This window comes from Xenopus laevis, chromosome 2S (assembly GCF_017654675.1).
Source record: "Xenopus laevis strain J_2021 chromosome 2S, Xenopus_laevis_v10.1, whole genome shotgun sequence".
Classification (NCBI taxonomy): Eukaryota; Metazoa; Chordata; class Amphibia; order Anura; family Pipidae; genus Xenopus; species Xenopus laevis.
This window is the reverse complement of record NC_054374.1, coordinates 116,282,689-116,307,992: the sequence shown is the minus strand read 5'-3', so window position 1 is coordinate 116,307,992 and position 25,304 is coordinate 116,282,689. Positions and strand designations below refer to the sequence as shown.

The 25,304-nt window shown below is 36.8% G+C and overlaps 1 protein-coding gene across 6 annotated transcripts in view; it reads right to left on the bottom strand.

Moving 5' to 3' along the window:
- rbm26.S (RNA binding motif protein 26 S homeolog) overlaps window positions 1-25,304 on the bottom strand; it is a 51,118-nt gene that overhangs the window by 11,899 nt on the left and 13,915 nt on the right. For 2 of the 6 annotated variants that reach the window (XM_018247995.2, XM_041582971.1), the window contains 11 exons: window positions 17,380-17,520; window positions 13,614-13,790; window positions 12,476-12,575; window positions 11,337-11,496; window positions 10,555-10,722; window positions 7,548-7,682; window positions 7,380-7,451; window positions 5,891-6,013; window positions 3,840-3,914; window positions 2,350-2,517; window positions 674-778 (listed from right to left, as the gene is read on the bottom strand). In XM_018247995.2, coding sequence (XP_018103484.1) covers window positions 674-778; window positions 2,350-2,517; window positions 3,840-3,914; window positions 5,891-6,013; window positions 7,380-7,451; window positions 7,548-7,682; window positions 10,555-10,722; window positions 11,337-11,496; window positions 12,476-12,575; window positions 13,614-13,790; window positions 17,380-17,520 — 1,424 coding nt within the window. 6 annotated transcript variants of the gene reach the window in all.

Here is a 25,304-nt window from a genome sequence, read left to right as displayed (position 1 = left end):
ACAGTTTTTCATGTAATAACGTCTGCATTTACAGAAATCACATTATATAAATCTTTACATTTTGCTTTATAAAGAAGCTCTATAAGTATTATAAATGTGTGTATTTAAATTAAATGTTGAGTATATAACAAACATTTAACACATGCATTTTATAAAGGATAAATCTTTAATACCTGCTTAAAAGTCAACTTATTTTAAATAAACCCTTTTTGCTGAATGGTTATGGGATCCGTTATACAGAAACCTATTTATTAATATAAACATTAATATCTAAAGGATTTTTAGCAGACTTAAGCTATGGAGATCCACATTACAGAAAGATCCCTTATAAGGAAAATCCCAGGTCCCAAGTATACTAGATAACAGGTCCCATACATGTACTGCTATACTGTAATTAACATAAGAATAGCTAGGCATTAAAAACACTATCAATAACAATACTATCCTTTGGGCAATAAATATTTTACTCATTAGTTACAAACGAGTGCAGACAAATCAAAAGACAAAAAAGGCCAGATGAAAATTGACTGCACATATACAAATATATAATATATCACGCTGTAACAACCTCTTCTTTATGAAAAAGTATATTAACTTAAAAGTCTAGTAATGGGATTATGAACAAAACCAGTTCACTAGCTTCGATTTCTGCAGAAACAAAGATGCTACTTACGTCAAGCTGCAGCTCAGTATACTTCTTTCGTAGTTCTGTAACATCATCCCCAGCTTGAATTTTGTTGTACAAGTCCAGCTCTGTGTCCAAAAGTTCTTTTTGCATCTATAATAATTGAACGTTTACACATTCAGCTTTTTTGATTCTCTGAAAACTAATTCTATAAACAGAAACAAATGACTTTTTCTAAAGCAAATGCAACCTACACAAAATTCATAAAAACATATACAAAACCACTGAGTGCAAAAAAAAAAAATGTACATACAAAATCCCATTCTCTCCAGTTGTCAGGGCGACATAGGGACCGTGAGATACAGAGCTCCTATCACTAGGAGGCAGGACATTGCAGTGATGCATAAACTATACAGAGATCCCATAACGAATTGCTAGTGCCAAGCAATCTCACCCAATGGAAGCTGCTTCTGCAAATTCTTGGTGAATAGTTGCCTCGCCTGTTGGGCTGCAACCTCTCAGGAATGGACTGGGCAGGGCAGAGCCAGAACTAGGTAGAAGAAGCACATGCCTATGAAACAATGCAGGTGGAAGGGGGGCTAGGACCCTAGGCACATATCTCTGCTGCCTCTAGCTCCAGGCCTGTTATTAGTTGCCAAATTGGGCAGTGGAATGGAGGAGAAAGCAGCTGCTGTAGGAGAAGGAGGGATGAGGGATGGTTGCATGCATTGTTGAGGCTGAGGGAGAGTTGCAGAGTCGGAGGTAATAATAAAAAAAATAATAATTGCCGAGAAGTAGGCAGGAGGGTCAAATGAGGCCAGGGGCCTGCTTTGGATTCCCCACTCTAACTGATCTTGGGGAAAAGGCCCTTGAACATTTTCAGCTGTCCAAGCAACAGTGTCAAATTTTTGGCAGAATATAAATAGATCCTGTTTAATTTCATTTGTCAATGGTTTACCTTGGAGCACATTTTTGTATGAAGGTTTACCCTCAAAAACAGCTTCCAATATATTAAGTTGCCTCCCTCTAGCAAACAAACCAACCTTAATTATATTAATGCATAAGGGTCCTTGTTAATGGATTCCTTTATTAAAGTAAACACAGCAATGCTGTTCCACACAGAGAACTATTAACTTAAGATTTGGCCCTGTCTGTTCCTTTAAACAATATCAGGCTAACAAACAATTATTAGAGGTCACTGTAATGGCAAGTCAGTCTATGGGCCTTCGGTATAGGAACTGCAGCTGCCAATCAAGATACTGAAAGTGACAGAAGAACTGTATCATGATTATTTTCAGCAGCTAATACAATTGAAGCTGTATATGAGATTCATCACAGTTAATTTACTTGATTTTACATCTAATCTAGCACCCTCTAGTTCAGATGTAAATGCCTAAAGAGTTATGCTTAATTCATAAGAAGACATTTTTTAAATTAATTCCTATAAGATTAACATATATTTATATTTTGCCATTTATTTTGGTAGTACACAATCCTATTAATGGTAGGGCCAGGGTCTTCACATTTGACCGATACGGAGTGCACGGTCATAAAATATTAAGAAGTTTCTATTTCTTGTGTAATATAAAATAGTTGCTAATTGATTCTATGCAAAGTTAAAAATAAGATTTTTTTTGCACCATAATCTCTGTGAAAACCTTTCATGAAAGTTTGCACCACTGTCAAAAAAAAAAATAAAAAAAATAAAAAAAAAAAAAGCATACCTGAGCTTTGCTTTTATTATTCTTTACGACATTGCCTGTTGAAGAAACTGCTTTCAGTTCATCCCTTAATTTTGTAATACTGTTAGTCAAAGTCTCCAGTGTTTTCAAAATTTCCGCTTTGTCTTCAGACTTCATATTCTTATTTTTCTCTAGCTTTGATATAAGAATCTGCAAGATAAACATAATAACATTAAAATACGAAACAAAATACTGCAATCTCCTCATATCCTGGCATGCTAGTTTATCATGGCTGCCTTGATTGCTGAAAAAAATCCCATAGTAGAAAATTTCCCTTAATCATTTTTAATTGTGGGGTTACCTTACTGTTGGCTGCCTTTTAGATGCAGAAATCTTCCAGAAATCTTTTAAAAACCAACTAACTTTAGCAAATACTTTTATTTTGGTACTTTGGAGTAAAAGACATTTAAGTACAGATATAGGATCTGTTAACCCAAAACCTGTTATAAAGAAATCTCTGAATTACATGAATGCCATCTCCCATAAACTCCATTTTAAAAATACAATTACAATTTGTAAAATGATTTCCTTTTCTCCCTGTAAGACTACAAGAAAAGCTTCTACTTGACTTAGATATAATTTATCCTAATAAATAGAAGGAAAACAAACCTATTGAGTTTATTTAATGTTTAAATTATTTTTCTAGCAGACCAAGTATGGGGATCCATTTTGGAAGGATCCTTTATCTGAAAAACGCAGGTCATAAACATTTTGTATAACAGGTCCCATACCTGTACTCAAAAGTGTACTTTAGTACAAATATATACAGTTTTCTGTGTTCAACATACAATTGTGAGGGTTGTATGACACATAATATGCATGAAATATGCTTTAAGAGTCTACATTATTTACATTTTGTGGCCTTTACTGTCCTCACAGTCATACTTATGTTTGGTGTTTGTATCCAAGAACAGAAGTTTGTATAACATGCTAAATTTTGATGCATCAGTGAATAGTGTTACTCCAGCAGACTTCTGCACTGAAATCCCTTTCTTAAAAGAGCAAACAACAAATTTTTTTATATTCAATTTTGAAATCTGACATGTGGCTAGACATATTGTCAAATTCCCAGCTGCCCCAAGTCATGTGACTTGTGCTCTGATAAACTTCACTCTTTACTGCTGTACTGCAAGTTGAAGTGATATCACCCCTCTCCCTTCACCCCCCCCCCCAGCAGCCAAACAAAAGAACAATGGAAAGGTAACCAGATAACAGCTCCCTAACACAAGATAACAGCTGCCTGGTAGATCTAAGAACAGCACTCAATAGTAAAAACCCATGTCTCACCGAGACACAAAAACAAAAGTTGAATATTTAAAATAAATAAAAATAAAGCAAAACCACAAATTACTCTAGAATAACACACTGTATACAACACTAAAAGTTCATTTCATACTGTGTACCTATTTCGATTACATACACAAATGTCTTAATTTTCTGTACTGTAATGAAAATGGTGGTAGCATCCTTACCTTTTGTGTTTCTATGCGTTTCTCTAGTATCTCCTGCTTTTTCTTCCTTACATCTTGCTGAAGTTTTAGAGCTTCCTATGTATAAATAATGGATATAATACAGGTTTAATACAGCTCCAATCACCTACAGTCATATGAAACAGTTTGGGAACCCTTCTTAATTCTTTGGAGTTTTATTTATCATTGGCTGAGCTTTCAAAGTAGCAACTTCCTTTTAATATATAACATGCCTTATGGAAACATAGTATTTCTGCAGTTACAAAGTTTATTAGATTAACAGAAAATACGCACTATGCATCATAACAAAATTAGACATACATAAATTTGGGCACCCCAACAGAGATATTACATCAATACTTAGTTGAGTCTCCTTTTGGATATGTAACAGCCTTTAGACACCTCATAAGTCTTTGAGGAGTGTCTGGATTCTGGATTGCGGTATTTTTCACCATTCGTCCATACAAATCACTCCAGTTCAGTTAAATTTGAGCATGGACAGCCTGCTTCAAATCATCCCATAGATTTTCGATGGTACTCAATTCAGGGACTGTGATGGCCATTCCAGAATATTGTACTTCTCCCTCTTTTGTAGATTTCGAAGTGTGTTTAGGTTAATTGTCTTGTTGGAATATCCAACCCCTGAGTAACTTCAACTTTGTGATTGATGCTTGAGCATTATCCTGAAGAATGTTGAAATTCGGTTGAATTCATTGGACTCTTAACTTTAACAAGGGCCCCAATCCCTGAACTAGCCACACAGCGCCACAGCATGATGGAACCTCCACCAAATTTGACAGTAGGTAGCATGTGTTTTTCTTGGAATGCGGTGTTGTTCTTCCATCATGCAAAGCAATTTTTGTTATGACCAAACAACTCAATTTTTGTCTTATCAGTCCAAAGCACTTTGTTCCAAAATGACTGTGGCTTGTCTAAATGAACTTCTGCATACAACAAACAACTCTAATTGTGGCGTGAGTGCAGAAATGGCTTATTCATCAGCTTTCCATACAGATGTTCTTTGTGCAAATTGCACTGAATTGTAGAACGATGTACAGATACACCATCTGCAGCAAAGATGTTCTTGTAGGTCTTTGGAGATGATATTTGGGTTGTCTGTAACCATTCTCACAATCCTCCGCATATGCTGCTACTGTATGTTTCTTTTTGTAGCCTTCCCCTAAAAACCATGATACTGAACAATCTTTGTTTTCAGATCTTTTGAGAGCTGCTTTGAGGATCCCATGCTGTCACTCTTCAAGAGAGTCAAACAGAAGTACAACTTACAATTGGCCACCTTAAATACTGTACTGTACCTTTTCTCATGATTGGACACACCATCCTATGAAGTTCAAGCCTTAACGAGCTAATCCAACCAATTTGGATTTGAGCAGTTAAATGCATTCAAATTAGCAAAATTACAAGGGTACCTAAATTTTTGCAGAGCCAGTTTCATATTTGATTTAATTTCATACAACTAAATACTGCTTCACTAAAAAAAACTGTTCAGAAAACACCACAGCACTCAGCTGTTCCTGGGAAATAAAAGACATACCACCGTTATCTTTTTTTGTTGAAAGTAGAGTAAAATATTATGCAGGCTGAAAGGGGTTCCCAAACGTTTTCATATGACTGTATAATAAGCAACATGCAAATAGCATTTGCTAGTCACCTGTTCAAGAGCAAATATAAGTATGAAATCCATTTTGTGGAAACTTGTTATCTAGAAATTATAGAAAGGCCATCTCAAGTCAATTTTAAACAAAGAATTTTCTCTGTAACAAAAAAATACCTTGCAGTTTATAGTAACTAAGCTGCATGAATCCATATTTGTGGCAAACAATCCTGTTTATTACATGTATAAATAATTTTTTTAGACTTAATGTATGGTGATACAAACAGCAGAAAGTTATGTTATCTGGAAAACCCCAGGTCCCAAGCATTTCAATGGAACCTATACCTGTATCTGATTTTTTGCCATTGGAAAACATTGTATATTTCAATGTTACCAACCCTAGCAATATAAACGATTGTAAGTAAATTAAAATATTAACCTGTTTTTTTTTCTGTGCATCACCGTTATCATTGCAAATAGGATACAAAACTGATTTTTGCATTGCCTTTAAAGCTGCAGGGTTGTAAACTGTTTTTGTGAGTCCTGTAGATGTGGAAAAAACCTATAGAAATACAAAGCATTATGGCATATAAAAACTCACTGGCTAAATAATTATGTTCCACTGTTAATACATGCTAGCTTAGAAGCAATTCTGAAATAAAGCAAAAAAGTGCATTCACGGATCACAGGTGTCTGGGTCACAAAGCCCAGTATCTCTCCACATCACACTGATAGCAAAACAAAACTCAGTTGGGAACAAAGACTATTGCAACATTGTTTAAAAAGTAAACCAGAAGTTAGGTATGTAATGCTTTCAATAGCAATTGCATTTGCAAAATATGAATATATTTAATAAATGTATTTTTGAAATTTGCTTAGAATTACCGTAGGTTTTCTTTTATTAGGCAAATTTAAACTTTAGGGTTCACTTGCCCTTTTATCAAAGCAGCAAAAGGTTTCTAAAGTAATTCTGAAATTACTTTAATATAATTTCAATGATTATCAAACTTATCAAAAATCAGATATCATGAGTATGGGAATTAATTTGGAAATCAGACCAAGAATATATCTTCCATAAATTTAATTATGCCCACGCCCTCCCTTTTGCCATGAGCTCATTCAGTTGGGTTTATGTAGAAACGATGCATAAAACAAACATCCCTGATTAAACATAATGAAAGAAAATCATGATAATGACAAACCATTTCCCAACTTCCCTTAGCTTAGGTTTTACAGTGTAATGCAGCCCCACCCTCATCTTGTTCTATTTTGAAGTGATGGATTCTGGGATTTGAAGTCCCATTGCTTTCCATAGTGCATGGGTCAAAGATTCGCTGGAATGCAGAGAGGCAAAATCAATCCCTTTACAATGGAACAAAGTGCGTGAGGTGTTGCATTACAGCAGTGATCCCCAGCCAGTAGCTCATGAGCAACATGTTGCTCTCCAACCCCTTGGATGTTGCTCCCAGTGGCCTCAAAGCAGGGGCTTATTTTTGAATTCCAGGCTTGGAGGCAAGTTTTGGTTGGATAAAAACCAGGTGTACTGCCAAACCAAGCCTCAATGTAGATTGACAATCCACATAGGGGCTACCAAATGGTCAATCACAGCCCTTATTTGGCACCCCAGGAACATTTTTCATGCTAGTGTTGCTCCCCAACTCCTTTTACTTCTGAATGTTGCATGGTGCATGGTTATGATGGAGACCTCAGACTGTTATGTCCATTAAAGCAGGGACTGATGTGAATCAAAGCCTGACTATCTTATACAACGAGCCACGGGTGGCAACAGAAAAAAACCCTGTATAATCTCTACCTTCATGCACCTTAACAAATATGGCTACAGTATTTTTTTTATAAACCAAATATTAAATATTGCAACAAGTTCTCAAAGCTACAGACAAATGAAATGCAATAAAAGCAAGTCTAACCTTTTCTGTAGCTGCAGAAACAGTTTTGGACATATAACCCAATCTCTCTTTAACAGGTACTTTGGCTATATTCTGGAAAAAAAACAGAACAAAACATTAATTCCAGTGAAATATTAATACATATATAGCAAGTTACAAAATGTCTATTCTCAAAAAAAAAAAAAATACCTGAGTGGTCTCTGTGTTAATATTCTGGGCCACAGATGGCTCGGAATTGTTTGCTGGAACTGGTCCTAGACGCTCCTTTATAGATTGCTTCATGACTGATAAATTGGGTTGTTGTGGAACTGTCAGATGTACAACCTTGAATTTAAAACAGACATGGAATTTTTTAAAAATGAAAAGGTATTTAAAAGGGGCTTAAACTAAAACCCTTGTAAAACAATACTAGATCAATGTGCTTTTATACTATTGTATGGTAGAGTGAAATTTTATTGCATTTTTCATTTACACAAACTAACCCACTAATGGTTGACGTTTCTGCTTTTAATTGGACCAGCACACTATACTTTGTGAATGAGAAAATGTTACTGAAATCTTGCATTAACAGACTCTCCTTTGACTTCCCTATAGGTGCCCTCAGTACTGCTGCCTGCCTCCTGTTGTACCATTGCAGCTACTGCCACCTACAAACCAAGGGGCAGCTACATGTTTCCTACAGCAGTCTGTGTCATCAGGCCAATGGAATCAGCTTTACTTCATCGTCATGTGGACTGGCAGCAACTGGATTGCAGTTTTATCAATTCTGATGCAACATCCACAATAACACCCATGTAAGGTGCAATTTCACCTGGCAACCATAACAAGATTGGAATTCTAAAGAAAAACACCGCACTGTGGGCAGAAACCATGGTGATTGCGCTCAGAAGTGCACTTAGTACCCTGGGCTTGCGGGAATTAAATTACCCATTTGAAATAGACCAGCTGTATTTTTGTGCTACTTTAGCCTGCAATGGGACATGGAAGTCTACGGTTTATTACTCTGTAAACCTTTGCCTGGCCCCCGCCATTATGTTTTGTGCAGGCTTCACAGTGACATTTCGCATGCCTTAATCATATGCAATCAATATCCTTTAAGGCTTTAAGGGCATAGACACACATATCGATTTGTTATGGCCGCAATTGCCGTGACTTAGCGGCTATAGGTTAGTGCACAAGTCGCTGTGACCCATCGTGGGACATTTGCATTATGGCGATCAGTCGTGGCAACTCACCACAGTCATTATGTGTGTCTTCACCCTAAGGGGCAGATTTATCAAGGGTCGATTTGAAAATTAGAATTTATTTTATGGTCAAAACTGACAAATTTGACTAGGGAGTTATCCAAATTCAATTTGTATTTTTGAAAAACTCAATTAAATTTTCGAGATTTATCATACTCTGGCCTTTTAAGAATTTTAATTAGCCTATTCGCCACCTTAAACCTGCCAAATTGCTGTTTAAATCAATGGGGAGGGTCCAGGGATCAATTTGGAGAAGTTTGCAGCATTCCTGACATTCAAGTTTTTTTCAGAATCAAATTGGATTCCCATCGACTTAAACAGTAATTGTACATCCCTATAGTATACAGGAATTAATAAAGACTTTTTTTCCTTTTTTGTGTTTTCTGGTTATTTTACTCTATATACAATTTCAAAAATGAGCCTCATTTATGATGCAGCAATATTTAAAATATGCTGAACATCCTTTCTAGCCTTGAAAATGTCATTCATTTTGGTTTTACAATTGCCTCCACAAACATATATAGTCAACTACAAGAGGTCCTCTGCACTCAACCCATTATCAATATATTTAAGACAGAGACATTTTGTGCATACTGCTACTAAAAAATGCCTTACCCTTTAAACAACACAGGGATTGTTTGTCCATATATTGCAATATATTTAAACTGGCCAACTACGTCAAAGTCATCCCATATCTGGCTAGTCCTACGCTTAATTTTCATCTGATTCATTAAGAATTCAATTGCTTAATTATACATTTTACAAAGGGACTAAGTTTTACCTGCAACTGACTAGCTGCTTTCAAAGTAAAACTCCCAAACTTGGGTGCCCTTTTATTAGACACCAGTGGGATCACCTGACTATAGCTGGGAGGGGTGGGAGCTCCATGTTGTAGCTCCCAGTTGCAGGTAAAACTTAGTCCCTTTGTAAAATGTATAATTAAGCAATTTAATTCTTAATGAATCAGATGAAAATTAAGCGTAGGACTAGCCAGATATGGGATGACTTTGACGTAGTTGGCCAGCTTAAATATATTGCAACATATGGACAAACAATCCCTGTGTTGTTTAAAGGGTAAGGCATTTTTTAGTAGCAGTATGCACAAAATGTCTCTGTCTTAAATATATTGATAATGGGTTGAGTGCAGAGGACCTCTTGTAGTTGACTATATGTATTTTGTGGTCACACCCTCATTGCACCCCCGCCTAATGGTTTTAAAAAATAGTGGTGAGCACAACTTTCCCTTGTTTGCTCCACAAACATATCACATTTCTGGGCCAAAACCTACCTGTACACATGCTGATAGATGGTTAACCTAAAAGGCGATATATTGTATAAAACACAAGAATGTGCTGGTGTATTATACACCTCTAAATACAGGAGTGTGCTTTAAAAGTTGAGTTTCTGGACTATTTATTGGAAATTTATCTCAAAAACCCTACTAGTCCCGTCTGTTCTACTTTCTGCTGCCTCCTTTCCCAGGTTGTGCACGGGAGCCCACTGCACTCAGTAAATTGCAATGTAGGGTAGGAAGCAATCAGCGGCTGAGAAAACCTGATAGGAAACTGAATTTTGTCTTTATGAGGATGCAGGGCTGTGATTGGCTTTCCCCCTTCAAATGTGCTTCTGGCATGGATCGTTTGAACACCATTCATTTGAAAAGAGGACAGGGAAAGTACCAGATCTATAGGGAGCTCAAAAATGGTTCAGAGTGAAACCAGCACTATATATTATTCATTATTGGCAATAATAATTAGTTTCACTAACGCTATAGGTTGCATTTAAAGTTTATAGCAGTTTGCATGAGTTGAAAAAACATTGTGGAAATAGCCTAATATTCCATCTTAAAACCTGTCCCCAACCTTTAAAGTCTTGTTGTTAGAGATGTAGCTCCCAAAGTACTTACAATAAAACAACTTATTTTTATTTAAAAAGAATGAAACAAATTATACCTTTGGCAAGCCTGGAGTCTGTAATTGCTGAGAAGAGCCTTCTCTGTGCCAGTACATCCTAATAAACCTGTTATTTAACACAGCTTCTGTGCTAGATATTGCTTTCTTTGCTTCTCCATGAGTAGCAAATTGAATAAGAGCACCTTCTGGGTCCCCCTTGTAAGCAACCTAAACACAATTGAACAGAAACAGTAAATATAGCACCCTTAACACATATAGATGAAAAACAGTTAAAACACTTAAATAACTGCATGATTTTAAACAACTGAATTACTAAACAAGTGGATTCTGGCATGATACAGGAATTGCAGTTCTCTAGCTCTTAACTTATACACAGTTAGTGCATACAGTGATTTAATGAGAGAATCTTGTCCATGTAATTTTTTTAAACAAATATCAAATGTTGGGCCCCTGGCTGCTGGTGATTGAAAAAAAAAAACAGACCTCTCAAGGGAGGTCCAAAGGAGTGCCTATTTTTTTTTATAGAAGTCAGAAATGAGTGTTTTGATCAGCACAACTCCCCTAAATATCTCTACTTTTTGGAGACGCACACGTATATTAATATGTAAGTTTGTCATCAGCTTGAAGACAGATAAAGATTGGGGATATACCAAATTCATAGTGTTCAAACAAACTATATGCAAAATAATCCAAAACTTTTGCTAAAATTATGGGATTCAACTGAATTCAAAATAATGCAGTTGGTACATCCCCAGTGAACATACAACTGCATACTTTTAGAACTGCATATTTTTAAGATGTAAATTTTAACAAATAGTAACCTGCAGATTCACTATGGTTCCAAATTTACTGAAATGTTCATTAAGTTTGCTGATGTTGTTAAGTTCGGGTGGAATTCTTCTTAATTCAAGTTTAGTGTTTTCATTTGGAAACAGGGGCTTTTTCTGAAAGCCAGGATTCATTCTGTTGTTGAAGTTTGATCTGTAAAAATATAACAGGTTAATAAGACTCCATAAACAAAGCTTATGTGGAAATAAGATCCTGTATCTTCCTGTATCCTAGTCAAATCAATAACCAAATCCCGGTGACATAATCAACACTGTTTACGGCATTTTGAATACAATGTCTTTCTCTCTCTCTCTGAAAGAATTGTAGCTATTAAAAATCAAGGTTTTAATATTTTTTTTCCTTCGAGCCACCTTTTTTAGGATCACTAGAAGGAACTTTTGCTTATGGAAGTTGAATTCACAGTTTCCTACAATTCTACCATCCACGCTTGCCTCCCATTTTATTTTGCTATCTGCTCTCCACTTTTCTCCATTCAACCTTTTCTTTCTAGTTACTCTCTCTCTTTGATATGTTCCTTCCTTCTCCATCCTTTCTCTTCTTAATGTTGTTCCTTCCTCATTGCATAGAAACTACATTTATGACTGTCTTTATAAGGGACTGGAAGCGTGTCTTTCAAAATTAAATTTCACGGAGAACACAATTTCAATTTAGTAAAATTAGAAAACTGGTGAAGAGATACTTCTACAAGTCTTCTTCCTGAAGACGGCACACGTGTGGTTGCCGAAACGTTGAATTAATAAAATTTTTTCCTTTTTTATCTACAAAAGACCTAGGAGTGCGGCTTTTTTTGTATTGATATTCATCTTTATTTGACCGGCACCCGGGCGGTTGGCCATTGGGTTAAGAGTGCACTGGTTTGTGGATGTGTGTATATATATATATATATATATATATATATATATATATATATATATATATATATATATATATATATATATATATATATATATATATATATATATATATATATATATATATATTTATTCAGTTAAATTACCATTTGTTTTCATTATATCAATTGGCTTTAACTAAGCAAACTATAATTATCTTGTTACCGTTCTAACATTCACATATATTTTAAAATTACTCAATTAAAATTTAAAATGCTTACTTGTCAAACCATGGTTTTTTGGAAGGTAAAACACAATCCCCTGATCCAAGATTTCTTTTCCGAGACTCAGAATCCACAACTATCCTCATATTGTTTTTCTCTGAAAAACAAAGATTATATTGGATTTGAAAGATATGAATGCAAAGTTAAAAAAAAACAACAAATTTTACGTAACCAATATAATGCAAATACAAAAATATTTTTTGCAGTCTTAGGGGCTTATTTATCAAAGGTCGAATTTCGAATTGATGTGAATTTTTTTTTACTCTAATAAATTCAATTGTATTCACAACTCAAACGGGAGGTTATTTATGAAAAAATTTGAATCTCTAAAATTCGATTGAATAGGAACCACCCGAAAATTAGTTTTGAATTGAATACGAACAAAACTAATCAAATTTTCCTCAGGAAAAAAACTCGAATGTCAGGAAGACTATTAACATCTTCAAATGGGACCTCTGCTATTGTCTTGTAAATTAATTTGCCAGTTTTAGGTGGCGAATATTCAAATTAGACTGGTTTCCACGGTCGAGTTGTGATAAATCTCACATTAATGTAATTTTGAAATGGTACTTTTAAATTTGAATTTGTGAGTTTTGACACAAATATAAAAAACTCGAAAATCCGAATTTGGATTTATCATTCAAACCTTAATAAATCTGCCCCTTTAAGTAGGGATTTACAAGGGGGCCTGAAGGCTAGTTGGGGTAAAGTTTTAGGGAATTCCTGTAGTCCTTAAAAGACATCCTGAAGAGTAGAGAGTGAGCTTCAAGGTGATCATTTACTTTTTGTCTATGTATACCAAAATGTTCACAGCATCGGCGCTTGTATGATCTACTGGCAAGGATATCATTTTGTGTAATTTATAATCTATATAATAGTGGCATTTCTTCATTGCAAAACGACAACACGAGAAAACAAATTCGTCAAGCAGCAAAAGCACAGTAATTCTGGTTCTTCTAATAGAATATCATAGGAAATAAAGAGTATCAAACTCAATTATTTAAATTATTTATGATCAATATAATAGGCTTTTTAGAAGTCTACATTATGTAGATAGATTACATGGAAAATAAAAAGTCAAAAGTGCCCCTTTAGAAAAACATGCAATAAGTACTAAATAAGTGTTGAGTTGTACCTCGTGGAGTAGGCAAATCCATATCTCCTGAAGTTAGGCCAATCAAATTAGGTCTTTGAGCATGTACACGATGGCGGTATAGAGGTCTTGATGTAGTAGTCATGCTTGGTGCTTCTGGATTATACCCATCTGCTTCATATGTCTCTGGAAACAAAGGAATGGGCCCTGCTGCTGCTGAGAAAAAGAAATACAATATCAAGTAAAATACTTTCAAACTCTGGAACTAGTAGTCAGCTAGTCAAATGGACATTCTAGTACACAGAGCAATACTGGGTATGTATATATTTTATTATTATTGAAATAGAACCATTGTAATTTACAGTGTATAAACATATGCCCTATGGCTTAAGTTAGCTGGGTCATTTTAAACCTTATTTAAGCAGGATTTGTGCGAACCTTGGTACAGTAGTCAGAAACTTGCTGATTTTTTTAAACCTATGAAAACTATGGAATTTCCAGTTTGAAAAGTGTTTTCAATAATTTGAGGACAGGGCAGCTAACTGGCAAAAGGATATTTTGTGTTACTCACTGTTAAATCCCTTTCTCTTCAGTCTCTTGGGGGGGGGGGACAAGAACTATGGGTTATATAGTTCCTACTACTAGGTGAGTAAAACAAAATCACCTTTTCTCTTACAGCTACTTGGGGGACACAGGAACTACGGGGACATACCAAAGTTGTCCCCATGATGGACGGGCAGGATTCGGAGCCAGGAGCGATCTTTATTTTAAGTTACCGCTGCCTGCAGGAACTTCCTGTCAAAGCGTGTGTCTGATTCTGCAAAAACATTGAACTTGTAGTATTTGGCAAATGAGTGTATGGAAGACCAGATTGCTGGCTTGGTTTTGGAGGCAGGTTGTCCCTGACAAGGGCCCCAAGGAATGACAAACATTGTCTCAGACTTTTTTGTTTTTGTTTTTTGTTTCTTTTGCCTTTTTCAAGGTGGAAGAAATTGGGATCTGCAGGAAAGAGCGACAAGTTCAGACACATTGTGCCAAGGATATTATAACTAGGAAAACTGATTTCCACGTCAGCCAGGTAAGTGACACTGAGGAGAGAGGTTCAAATGGAGGTTCCCAAAGTGCCCACAGTACAAGGTTGATTTCCCATGGGTGACACAGGGAACGAAAGGGCGGGACCACTTGGGTGGCCCACAGGATGAAGGTCTTGACGTCCGGATGGAGAAACAGGCGTTCTTGAATAAGTACTGAAAGCGCCGAAACCTGTGCCTTGTTGGACCCCAGTGCTAGTCCCTTGTCTAGGCCAGCCTGGCGGAACTCAAGTATGTATGGAATCGAGAGATCCCGGAAGGGTACATGGTTGTGTTGGCACCAATTTGAGTATAGCTTCAACACCCTATGGTAGGTTCGAGATGAGACTGGTTTTCGGGCAGCCATAAGCGTTTTGATGACCGGTGGGAAAATCCTTTTTCCCGTGGAATCAAGGCTTCAACAGTCAGGCTGTCAAATTCAGAAGCTGAAATATGGAATGGCAGGCTGTGCCGTGATAGTAGGTCTGGAATCAAGGAAAGAGTCAAGGGCTCCTCCTGTGTCATGGTGATTAGGTCTGAGAACCATGTTCGACGTGGCCACTGAGGATTAGCCTCACCTGTTCCCTCCTCAACTTCCTGGTGACTGGGAAACATGGGAAGGGGGGGGGGAATACTTAGGGCCAGTTGGAAGGACCAGCATGTTGGCGTATTGCCTTCTGTGTATAAAAGGAAGTAACTTTGTAGCAGCTGGTAAGCTTGAAAAAAGGCCACAGGGCCTGAAACGTCGCTGTACCCAGATTGTTGCCAAATGTGCTTAATAAAAGCTTTTTATTCTTAAAAATAAACCGGTGCTGTGATTCAAGTCTTCTGTAGGACATTGGACTCTGCCCAGTGGAATATTTTGTTGGATTCCCGCAATTGGCGCATGCCAGGAATTTGTACAGCATTAGGGAGGGGGTCTGGCATGGAGTATGCAGCAGAGTGAGGTATCGGGGAATGACGGGTAGAGGTTAGTTACTACCCAAGAACTGGTAACCCCTCTGAAGCATACACTCCTTCCAGCTAGCCCTCTGCTGCTTGAATGAGAAGCAGGAAGCACTAAGTGGCCCACACTATATACGGCTTACAGCCCTGGAAGGGAATCCAGTGTAGGGCGGAGTCTGGTTGTACTACAGAAGTAGTGTCAGAAAACATCCCCTGGTGTCCCAGCTATTCCGTACTCATCTCTGTGTAGGCCTGCCAAGGCCATGTCCATACCTCCTGAGGACACTAGAAAAAGTGGATCAGTTAGTCTCCCCCTAGGATTATAGCCTGCGTGGGAGGAGACTTTTGTTCCTAGTGTCCTGCCTCGTAGTGGTAGAAGCTATAACCAGTAGTTCCTCTGTCCCCAAGTAGCTGTAAGTGAAATGAAGCTTAAAGTTCAAAAGGCAAAAGTATGCATCCAGGCAGAAGTAACGTGAATGCTAGTTATTTGCCTCCATATTGAACCGAATGGCCACCTCTTGTGCCTGGACTGCAGTCAATAAAGTAAATCAGTCTAGAAAAGTTTCAAAAAGGAGTCCTTCCAATTATATGTGGTACTGAACATCAAATGTTTTACTACAACACCAAATAAATTTAGGATTGTTGATGTGCAGCCAGCTACAATTAGCTTTATTGATGGAGTTATTCAAATTTTTTTTAGAAACCAAATAAATTATATTAGATGTATGAGATTTGATCAAGTGTACAATGCAATAGTAAAGTATCACAGCCTGGAAACGTAAGCAGTTTCAGTTTTTCAAAGACATTAAGTGGCATAGACTTGATGAGCTGTGTCATGTTTTATGCTAACTAACAAGCGGGGAGGTTTCAAGTACCTAACTACTATCCTGGCCAGTCTGTGAGATTTGCAGTGCTTCCAAGAATAACTCCAAGAAACACGCTGCAGCACTGAATCCTATGACAGTGGTTTATTGTGCCAACAAACTAGGCACTGTCACAGGATTCGGAGTGCTGCAGCGTGTGTATCAGAGAATTATGTGGGTCCCTGGCAGGAAGACCAGCAGCTTGCACCCCGACACTACAACAAGCAGAGAGTTATAGTTGAGCACTTGCCCAATTTTGCTTGTACTTCTCAAAATAAGTAACATATGCAAGGATGCAGGTGTGCTGTGAAAAAATGTGTACTTGTATGCCAAAACAGTAATAATAAAACTTTTACAGGGTGACATGGGCAATTAGAGCAGCCCTACCCTACTAGACCTACAGGACTAGCTATTGTCTACAAATCAAGGGCAACCTTATCTTTTGATGCCTTGTGAATAATCAATGTGATCCAGTTACATGGTCTATCAATGATCTCAATGCTATCTACAGTATTCTGGATCAAAACATCCAGATAGAACAGTGCGACTTTTTCAATTTGGTGCTCAAAATCTAGCCCTATTTAACTTTTTTTTGTAATGTTGGCTTTAAACACTTTTGCTTTAAGTGCTTAGAAATTCAATTACAGAGTCCATTCAGAAGAAATACAATACAGAAGTATAAAACAAAATAGAATTTGTCCAAATCTCATTTTGGGCTGAACCGAATCCTTAAAATCACATGGCTTTTTGTCACAAAACAATAAAGTGTAAAAATAAATGTTTTTCCCTCCCATACCCGATTTGCATATGCAAATTCGATTTTGGTTCGGTATTTGGCCAAATCTTCCACAACGGATATGGGGGTTTGACCAAATTGTCCGAATCCAAAATAGTGAATAAGGTGCATTCCTAATAAAGAGTAAGTAATACCGGATGGGAAGAGAGAAGAAGGTGGCACAGGAGGTGGATGAAGAATGCCTGTAGTGACAACGGTAGGAACTGAACTGGTTGCAGAATTAGGGGGAGCATCCATACCAGCCGGTTGCAAAGGTGGAAGAGGTGGTGGTGGTCCTGTACAGGAAAGAAAATACAAAGCAATTAAATTTAAGGGGGGTTTAATAAAACCGTAGCAATGTGGTATCAGACATTACAAAATTAAAAGATTTAAAAAATTAAAAGCAAAACAATTTAGTCATACCAAAAACACATCTCATATGGAGTATAGAAACCTTAAAGGGAAAATACACCTAAACACAATATTTTTGTATAAAAATAAAATAAAATGTTAGCAACATAGTGAAAGACCTGAATGAGACCTGACTACTGTTCCATTGTTTTAGCGCAATGACACTGTACTACTTAGCGTTTTGTCACTGCTACAAGTTACAAACATTGGACTTACAAACAACTCACACAAACAGATGCTATTATAGTAACGAACTGGAGTTTGCTTTGCCTTTATTAGCATTTAGCTTTAATAAACCACCTGCCTCAACCACCCTCTGGCGTGTTATCTACTGTGAAGCACAGAAAGCTAAAAATAAATACTATTTTAAGACAAACAGGTCAATGTATCTGTTCCAACTTACATACAAACCTACAGAAGCTATATTGTACTTATCCTGGGGACTGTCTGTACCGAGAATTGGCCCTGCTAAAACACAAATTGCATAACTGCTCAAATATGCACACAGAGGCATTGTTGAAATAAAGTGTTTTGATTTTTATAGTACATCAATTTTGATTTTATAATACAAATTCACAGTAGTAAGAGGAGCAGCAAGCAACTAAGTTTTTATCAAGGCAAAGAAGCACAGAACATGCAAATACGTGTACTTTAACAGAAGTGCATTCCTATGTGTAAAAACAGCTTTCCTGTTAGAAGTACAGGAGGAGTATTTAACAAAGGAAACTTTGATCACGGTTTTGAACACATTTTGGTATTTAAAAGTAATTTATTTTCAATTTTTTTTTTTTAATATAGAGTACAATAATTGTATGAAAGGTAAGTGAATCCCTTGATTGTAAAAGCAAGGACACGCTATTTTATTTTTTTCATTGCTCACACATTTAAAAACAAACATATATTGAGTTAATGGTGAAGAAATTCTCAATAAATGCTCCCTTGATCTCTATGAGGAAAGAATTTTTACAGTAAGATCTGAGCCTGACTATTTTAGGATAAGAGCATAGAAGGCAATCTAAAAAAATATAGAAGGTGACATTTCCTATGGTTAAAAGATGGCTATATGGATGGTTTTTGGGATTGCCTGATGAAAAGATGTTTCTATAAAACCTAGATCTAGACAAGTACAATAGATAGTGAATGGAATACTCAATAGACATCCACGGAGAATATCTTATCTATCGATAAGCTGTATGGTTTGAAATCCACCAAAATCTGTTATTGTACACACGCGGATACATATATAGATATTAGAGTAATTAATCCATATATCTGTTTACAACTGCCTTGGTTTTCTCAAGAGTTTCACACAACACCCTCCTTTTACAAAGTACCTCACAGACTTCCTATTTCCTGCCTCTCTCCCCTCCCCCAGGTGTGACATCACTCACAGCAGCTGCACTAGTTACTTGCTGATCTTACCCTGCCTCTGTTATCCAACTCATATGCTGGGTCTCAGAGCATTCTGGGAGTTATGCAACTTCCCTAGTCTTTACCCAGACACCGTGCCACTGTATTATATAGTGGATAATGTCCCCCCTACTGTAATTTATAAAGATATTATAAGTCACCGAGGAGTTATGTGACCATATAAAAGCACGAGGCCGCAGGTCACATAACTCCGAGGTGACTTCTGATATTTTTATAAATTTCTAGTAGGGAGGACATTATGCATTATATCTACATTTTGTGGGGGGGTCGGAGTCTAAATTTTGGTCCGTTTTAGCCTGCGTCAGAATTCGGCGGCCTGGGGGCACGTTATAACTGGCGCGTTCTGACATCAGAACGCGCCGTTTATAAGGATATAAATTTACAGACTGTAGATTATATATAAATACACACCAGATGCAAGCATACCCCCCAACTGTCCCATTTTCTGAAGAACAGTACCGATTTTGAAAAATAAGCCTGTAGTCCCGGATTTTTAACAAAAAGTCCTGAGTCTCTCTTTGATCTCCTGCATGGATGCCAGAAAAAGATACGTTTCTGAAAGTTACTAAAAAAAAAAAAAAGAGGCTTTTTGGTAGAGAGCCCAGAACACTGAGCAGATGCACGTAGATACATTTGTAACAATTTAAGCTAAGCAAAGAAACTATTGAAACTATTTAAAATTAGCAGATCTCTTGGGAGAACCAAGACTTGCACCTTAAAGGGCAATCTCACCTTCATTAGCAAAGCTGTTATAATATCGCCCTGAAAGTCCCAGAAATGTGTTCAAACTTTCATAACCTGCCAAATATTGTAAACTGGAAATGGTAATTAGGAAGAGTGGCCATACATTGGGCTTGGTCAAATTCTCCACACCAGATCTTTGTCCCTTTTTAACGTTTTCACGTGTTGGGAGGTATGTGCAAAGACCCTCACTCAGGACATGAAAAACATCTGTATATCACTAAGCCTTTTTCAGCAAAGGTTACAGTGAGCTTTATGTATTCTGGCAGGTAGAATTTATTCAAGCTTCCACTAACCCAGACAAATTGATCGGTTAATGCTAGATGTCAGGTTCTCTGAAGTAATGAATAATGCTATTTTTTGCTTCATGCCAGCACATGCCATAGCAAATGATTTATAAAAAACTTGTGCTGTGTTCTTGTGCTGACAATGCTTTCAGAGATCATTTGCATCTCCTCAATTTAAACAATCACTGCTGAGTTCCAATTTTACAAGGTTGGCAAAATCAAGACCATTATAATGTCTTTAATTCTCATAGCATGTAACACCTTTCTAAACAGATATAAGAAGTTACGATAGACAATTAAAGGCACAAATACAGACAGAATGAGAATTGGACGAGTCTAAATAGTAAACATAAAAAAAAAAATACCCAATAGCTATAGCTATAGGAGTTTTAACGCACTAAACTTTCTACTTTTCTGTAAAAAGACATTTACTAAGCCCAAATCAGCAGGTAAAGGGCAGGAACAAAAAATATGCTTAAGTTTTTTTAATAAATAAGCAAACTCAAATAACCAGTGTGCTTTTGAACCTAATTTTGTGGGATAGCCCCTTTTTCACCCTTATAAATGATAAATAGCACAAAATTGCTTTTAGCAAGTTTCTGTTTTTAGTGCAATTAAGCTTGCTTTCAAAAATAGCTTAAATGTTTCTGTTCCATATTTAAGTTCCCTTAAAGGGGACTCGTCATTCAAAGAAAAAAATCCAAATCCTATTTTATGATGTTAGTAAAAAAAAAAACAAAACAAATATGTTACTCACTCTATATAAATTATATAAATCTTGTTTCTTTTAGTCTTGGAATTCACAATCACTTGAAACAGGCTGCCTCCATTTTGTGGACACTGTTATTAAGGCAAGCGTTAGTTGATGCCAAAATCTTGTTTATGCACCAGAATAGGGCACCGAATGCCATTGCACTGGCTACACAATTAGATGATGAGGAGGGAGGGGGAATGTGGGGAGAGCAGTGACATCTAGTAAGTGCAGAATGGAATATGAAAGTAATTGTCTGTCCCATGCAAAAATTACAAGAAATAAGGAGCCAGTGTAGTGTGTCAAGGGGGATAATAAGAGGTCTGCTCAGTTATGATGCAAAATCTGTTATTTTAATTCCTAACAATGCACCCTGTGATATAATACTATTCGCTTATTTGGGCAGTTGCGTATCTACAGAGAAGTGTAATTAAATACACACTAAGTTTCAAGAAAGGCTATGTTATAGATTTAGCACTAACATGTACTAATTTAAAGAGACCAACAATATTCAAAAATCTAACAATGGCTATTAAATTAACAACACAATGCTAATTGGATCGTCTGAAATGTATTCAGATTAGGGATGCACCATATACACTATTTTGAATTCGGCCGAACCCCCTGAATCCTTCGCGAAAGATTTGATTCAAGCCTAAAGTCTGCAAACTTCTCCTATCCTCTCCATCAACAACTTGCTCACTTGATCCTATCCCATCGGCTTTACTAAAACTGTGTGCTCCTGTCCTTACTCCAGTACATAATCATATATTAAATTCCTCACTAACGTCTGTTACTTTCCTCTTTATATTCAAACAGGCCTGTGTCAAGCCCATCCTGAAAAAGGCTACACTGGACACATCCTGTCTGTCTAATTACCGTCCTGTCTCTCTCTAACCGCTAGCCTCTAAACTTCTGGAACGTCTTGTCTAGACTACTGAGACAACCTTATGTAGAGTTGCAAATGATCTCCAGACTGCTAAGGCCAAGGGGCATTGCTCTATCCTCATTCTTCTGGACTTATCTTCTGCTTTTGATACCGTTAACCATTCTGTTCTAATGCAAGTTCTCCATTCAACTGGTTTGCTGACTCCCATCTCTATCCCCTACAATCAATCTTAAACTCTGGTACCAGGATCCTTCTGCTCTATCCTAAAAGGGAACCTGCTCAACCCCAACTAAAATCCTTAGCAAGGCTGCATGTTAAAGGACAGCATATAAAACCCTTCTACCAACATCCAAAGCCCTTCACTCCTCTGCTCCTCACTACATTTCCTCTCATCTCGCTATACGCTCTTGGTCGTCTTCTCCTCTCTTCTCTTCTCCACACCATCCACCTCTTGTCTCAAACACTTCTTTCTTGCTGCTTCTTACCTCTGGAATTCCATCCCTGAATTCCTACGCAAGGGATTCTCTCTCAATCTCTTCATGAAAAACTAAGAGCCTACCTTTTGGAGCACTAGAACATTAGCCTAGTTCTGTGCCTACTGACTATGCCTTACCTTGTGAACTTCTTCATCTCCAATTTGTGCCTGAATGTTAGCCTCCAATTCACTTAGACTGTAAGCTCTATGGGGCAGGGACTTCCTTCCCACTAGGTCTCTTACCACATAGCACTTAAGCATTGTCCTGATATGATTCTGTATATATGCATTATGTGATTGGTCTTACAACATACAACTGAATACTGCTTCACTAAAAATCTTTGTTCAGAAAGCACCCCAGTACTCAGAAATGAAAATGAAAGACATACCACTGTTATCTTTTTTGTCGAAAGTGGAGTAAATTATTATGCAGGCTGAGAGGGGTTCCCAAACTTTTTCATATGAATTTATCTACTGTGTATCCTGTGCTTGAATGGCTGCCCCCATGGCTACACAGCAGCTTAATATAAACTATTGTAGAGTTTCTGAAACAAACACCAGTTTTACCAGTGCAGGTAAACACTACATGATTTCATTGCTTAAAAACACTTGTTTTTTGATGTTACTGTTCCTTTAACAGTATAACTTAATATATCAATATAATAAAAATTATATTGTTATTCCTTTAAAACACTTTCATTTTTAGACGTTACTTTTCCTTTAACAAAAGATCATCTTTCTCAGATACCTGACGCATAACATGACTTAAGAGTTGGTTCTGTTGAATACTAGGGGTCCACATTCTGTAAAAATGATAAATCTCAAAGAAAACCACAGATACAAATGAGAACTACTAAATTCTACTATTTAACCATAGGATATGTTACAAATATATTTTAGAATCATGATCTTACAGCAGATAAGTAATTTTTGTGGTAGCCCACTACAAAATCCAAATCATTCAAATCAAAACACACTAAACAGTCCATTTAAACCTTCCGGACAATCACGCAGCTGATCGGTTTTCAGCAATCCAGCACCAAGAACAAAAACCAAAAGGCAAGCTGAATACCTGGGAACAGTGACAGCTGTGTATGGCTTGGAACTGGGATTTCTCCCTGCAGTTTCCAGCAAGCTACTACTAAAGAAAGAACCTAAGGAAATAACCTAGAGCCATGCAAACTTCCACTAGGCAGGAGAAACAAAAGTGAATAGTTAAAGGAATTGTTCAGTGTAAAAATAAAAACTGGGTAAATAGATAGGCTGTGCAAGATAAAAAATGTTTCTAATATAGTTAGTTAGGCAAAAATGTAATGTATAAAGGCTGGAGTGACTGAATGTCTAATAAAACAGCCAGAATCCAACTTCCTGCTTTTCAGCTCTCTTGGTTTACACTGACTGGTTACCCTGGTTTCCAGGCAGTAACGTATCAGAGACTTGAGGGGGGCACATGGGTCATATCTGTTACTTTTGAATCTGAGCTGAATGCTGAGGATCAATTGCAAACTCACTGAACAGAAATGTACCATGTGGCCCCCCCCCCCTTCAAGTTGCTGACTAGCTCAGAGTTATAGAGCTGAAAAGCAGGAAGTAGTGTTCTGGCTATTATGTTAGACATCCGCTCACTCCAGCCTTTATATATTACATTTTTGCATAACTATATTAGAAACTTTTTTTATTTTGCACAGCCTATGTATTTACAGTTTTTATTTTCACACTGAACTGTTCCTTTAGGCTGAACAGCACATGTGGAACTCCGTTGCTCTTCACTCCTGTGCTGACCACCCAATACTTAATTGTTTGAAGCAAAGAATAAAGAGGAAATTATGTTTAGAATATACGTTTGAATTCAAGACAATTGAATGATTAGACAAGGTGAAAAACAAACAGAAATAAAAATAAATAAAACATTTATAAAAGTAAATTATCACAATGTTAAGAAATGTAGAGTGGGCAGAAACTGAAACTACATGTCAAAAAGGGATATAAGCCAAATTTCCTTACTTGAATGAATTGTTATATACTTTTCACATATTATATGAATTGCCTATTGTCATTGCTCATTTTCAAATGTCAAATATCTGCCAGCTTAGAAGTAACTCCACAGTTTATAAATGATTTCTACCTAATTAAGACCTGCCAGAGACTATTAATTCTATGAAGCCAAGGATCAGTGCCCACACACCACCAAAAATGTAAAGTTAAGATTCTATAAGGTTCTAATTTGGATTTTTTTCTGTTTTTTTTAATACAGATCAAGTGGAGCAGCCATAACAGAGTTAAAGGACTAGTAAATGTTTTTAAGTATAAAAACCATTGTGGTCGCCTTTAGTAATACCTCCATCCTGCACAATGATAAAGGAACAGTAACACCAAAAACGTAAGTGTTAAAAGAATGATAATATAATGTACTGCTGTCCTGCACTGGTAAAACTGGTGTATTTGCTGCATAACTCCACAACAGCTTGTATATATGTGCAAGTGAAAAAGGAGAAAATGCACAGGATAACAGCAGATAAATAAACCCACTCTATAGTATACAATAGAACTTATCTGTTATCTACTATGTATCATGTGTATGAATGCCTGCTCCCATGGCTACACAGCAGCTTCTTTATATAAACTATAGTTGTGTTTCTGAAGCAAGACACCAGTATTACGATTGCAGTGCAACAGTACATTATGTCATTCTTTTAAAACATTTTCAGTTTTTGGTGTTACTGTTCCTTTAACTATTTGTAATGCTTTATTCAAAAACACCATGATAATTATCTGATGGTTGTGCATAGTGTTCTGAATATAGCAACATGCCCTTAGCTACATCCTACGTAGAAAAAAGTATTTAAGACTTAACTTTGCACAGGATAGAAGTATTATTGTAGGGGCTACAAGGGATTTTTTACATAAAATATTATAGTGTTGCTGCTTCTTTAAACATGGCAACTTCATCCACTGACTAAAGAAATAAAGGTCCTCTTTGTTGCCAAATGATCTGAGACCTCCTTTTGCTGTACCTAAATCGTTATTTTTTTATTGCGCTTTAGTGCAACAAACAAAGCAGCACTTGCCGATTGGTTTTTTGCTTGGGCCAGCCT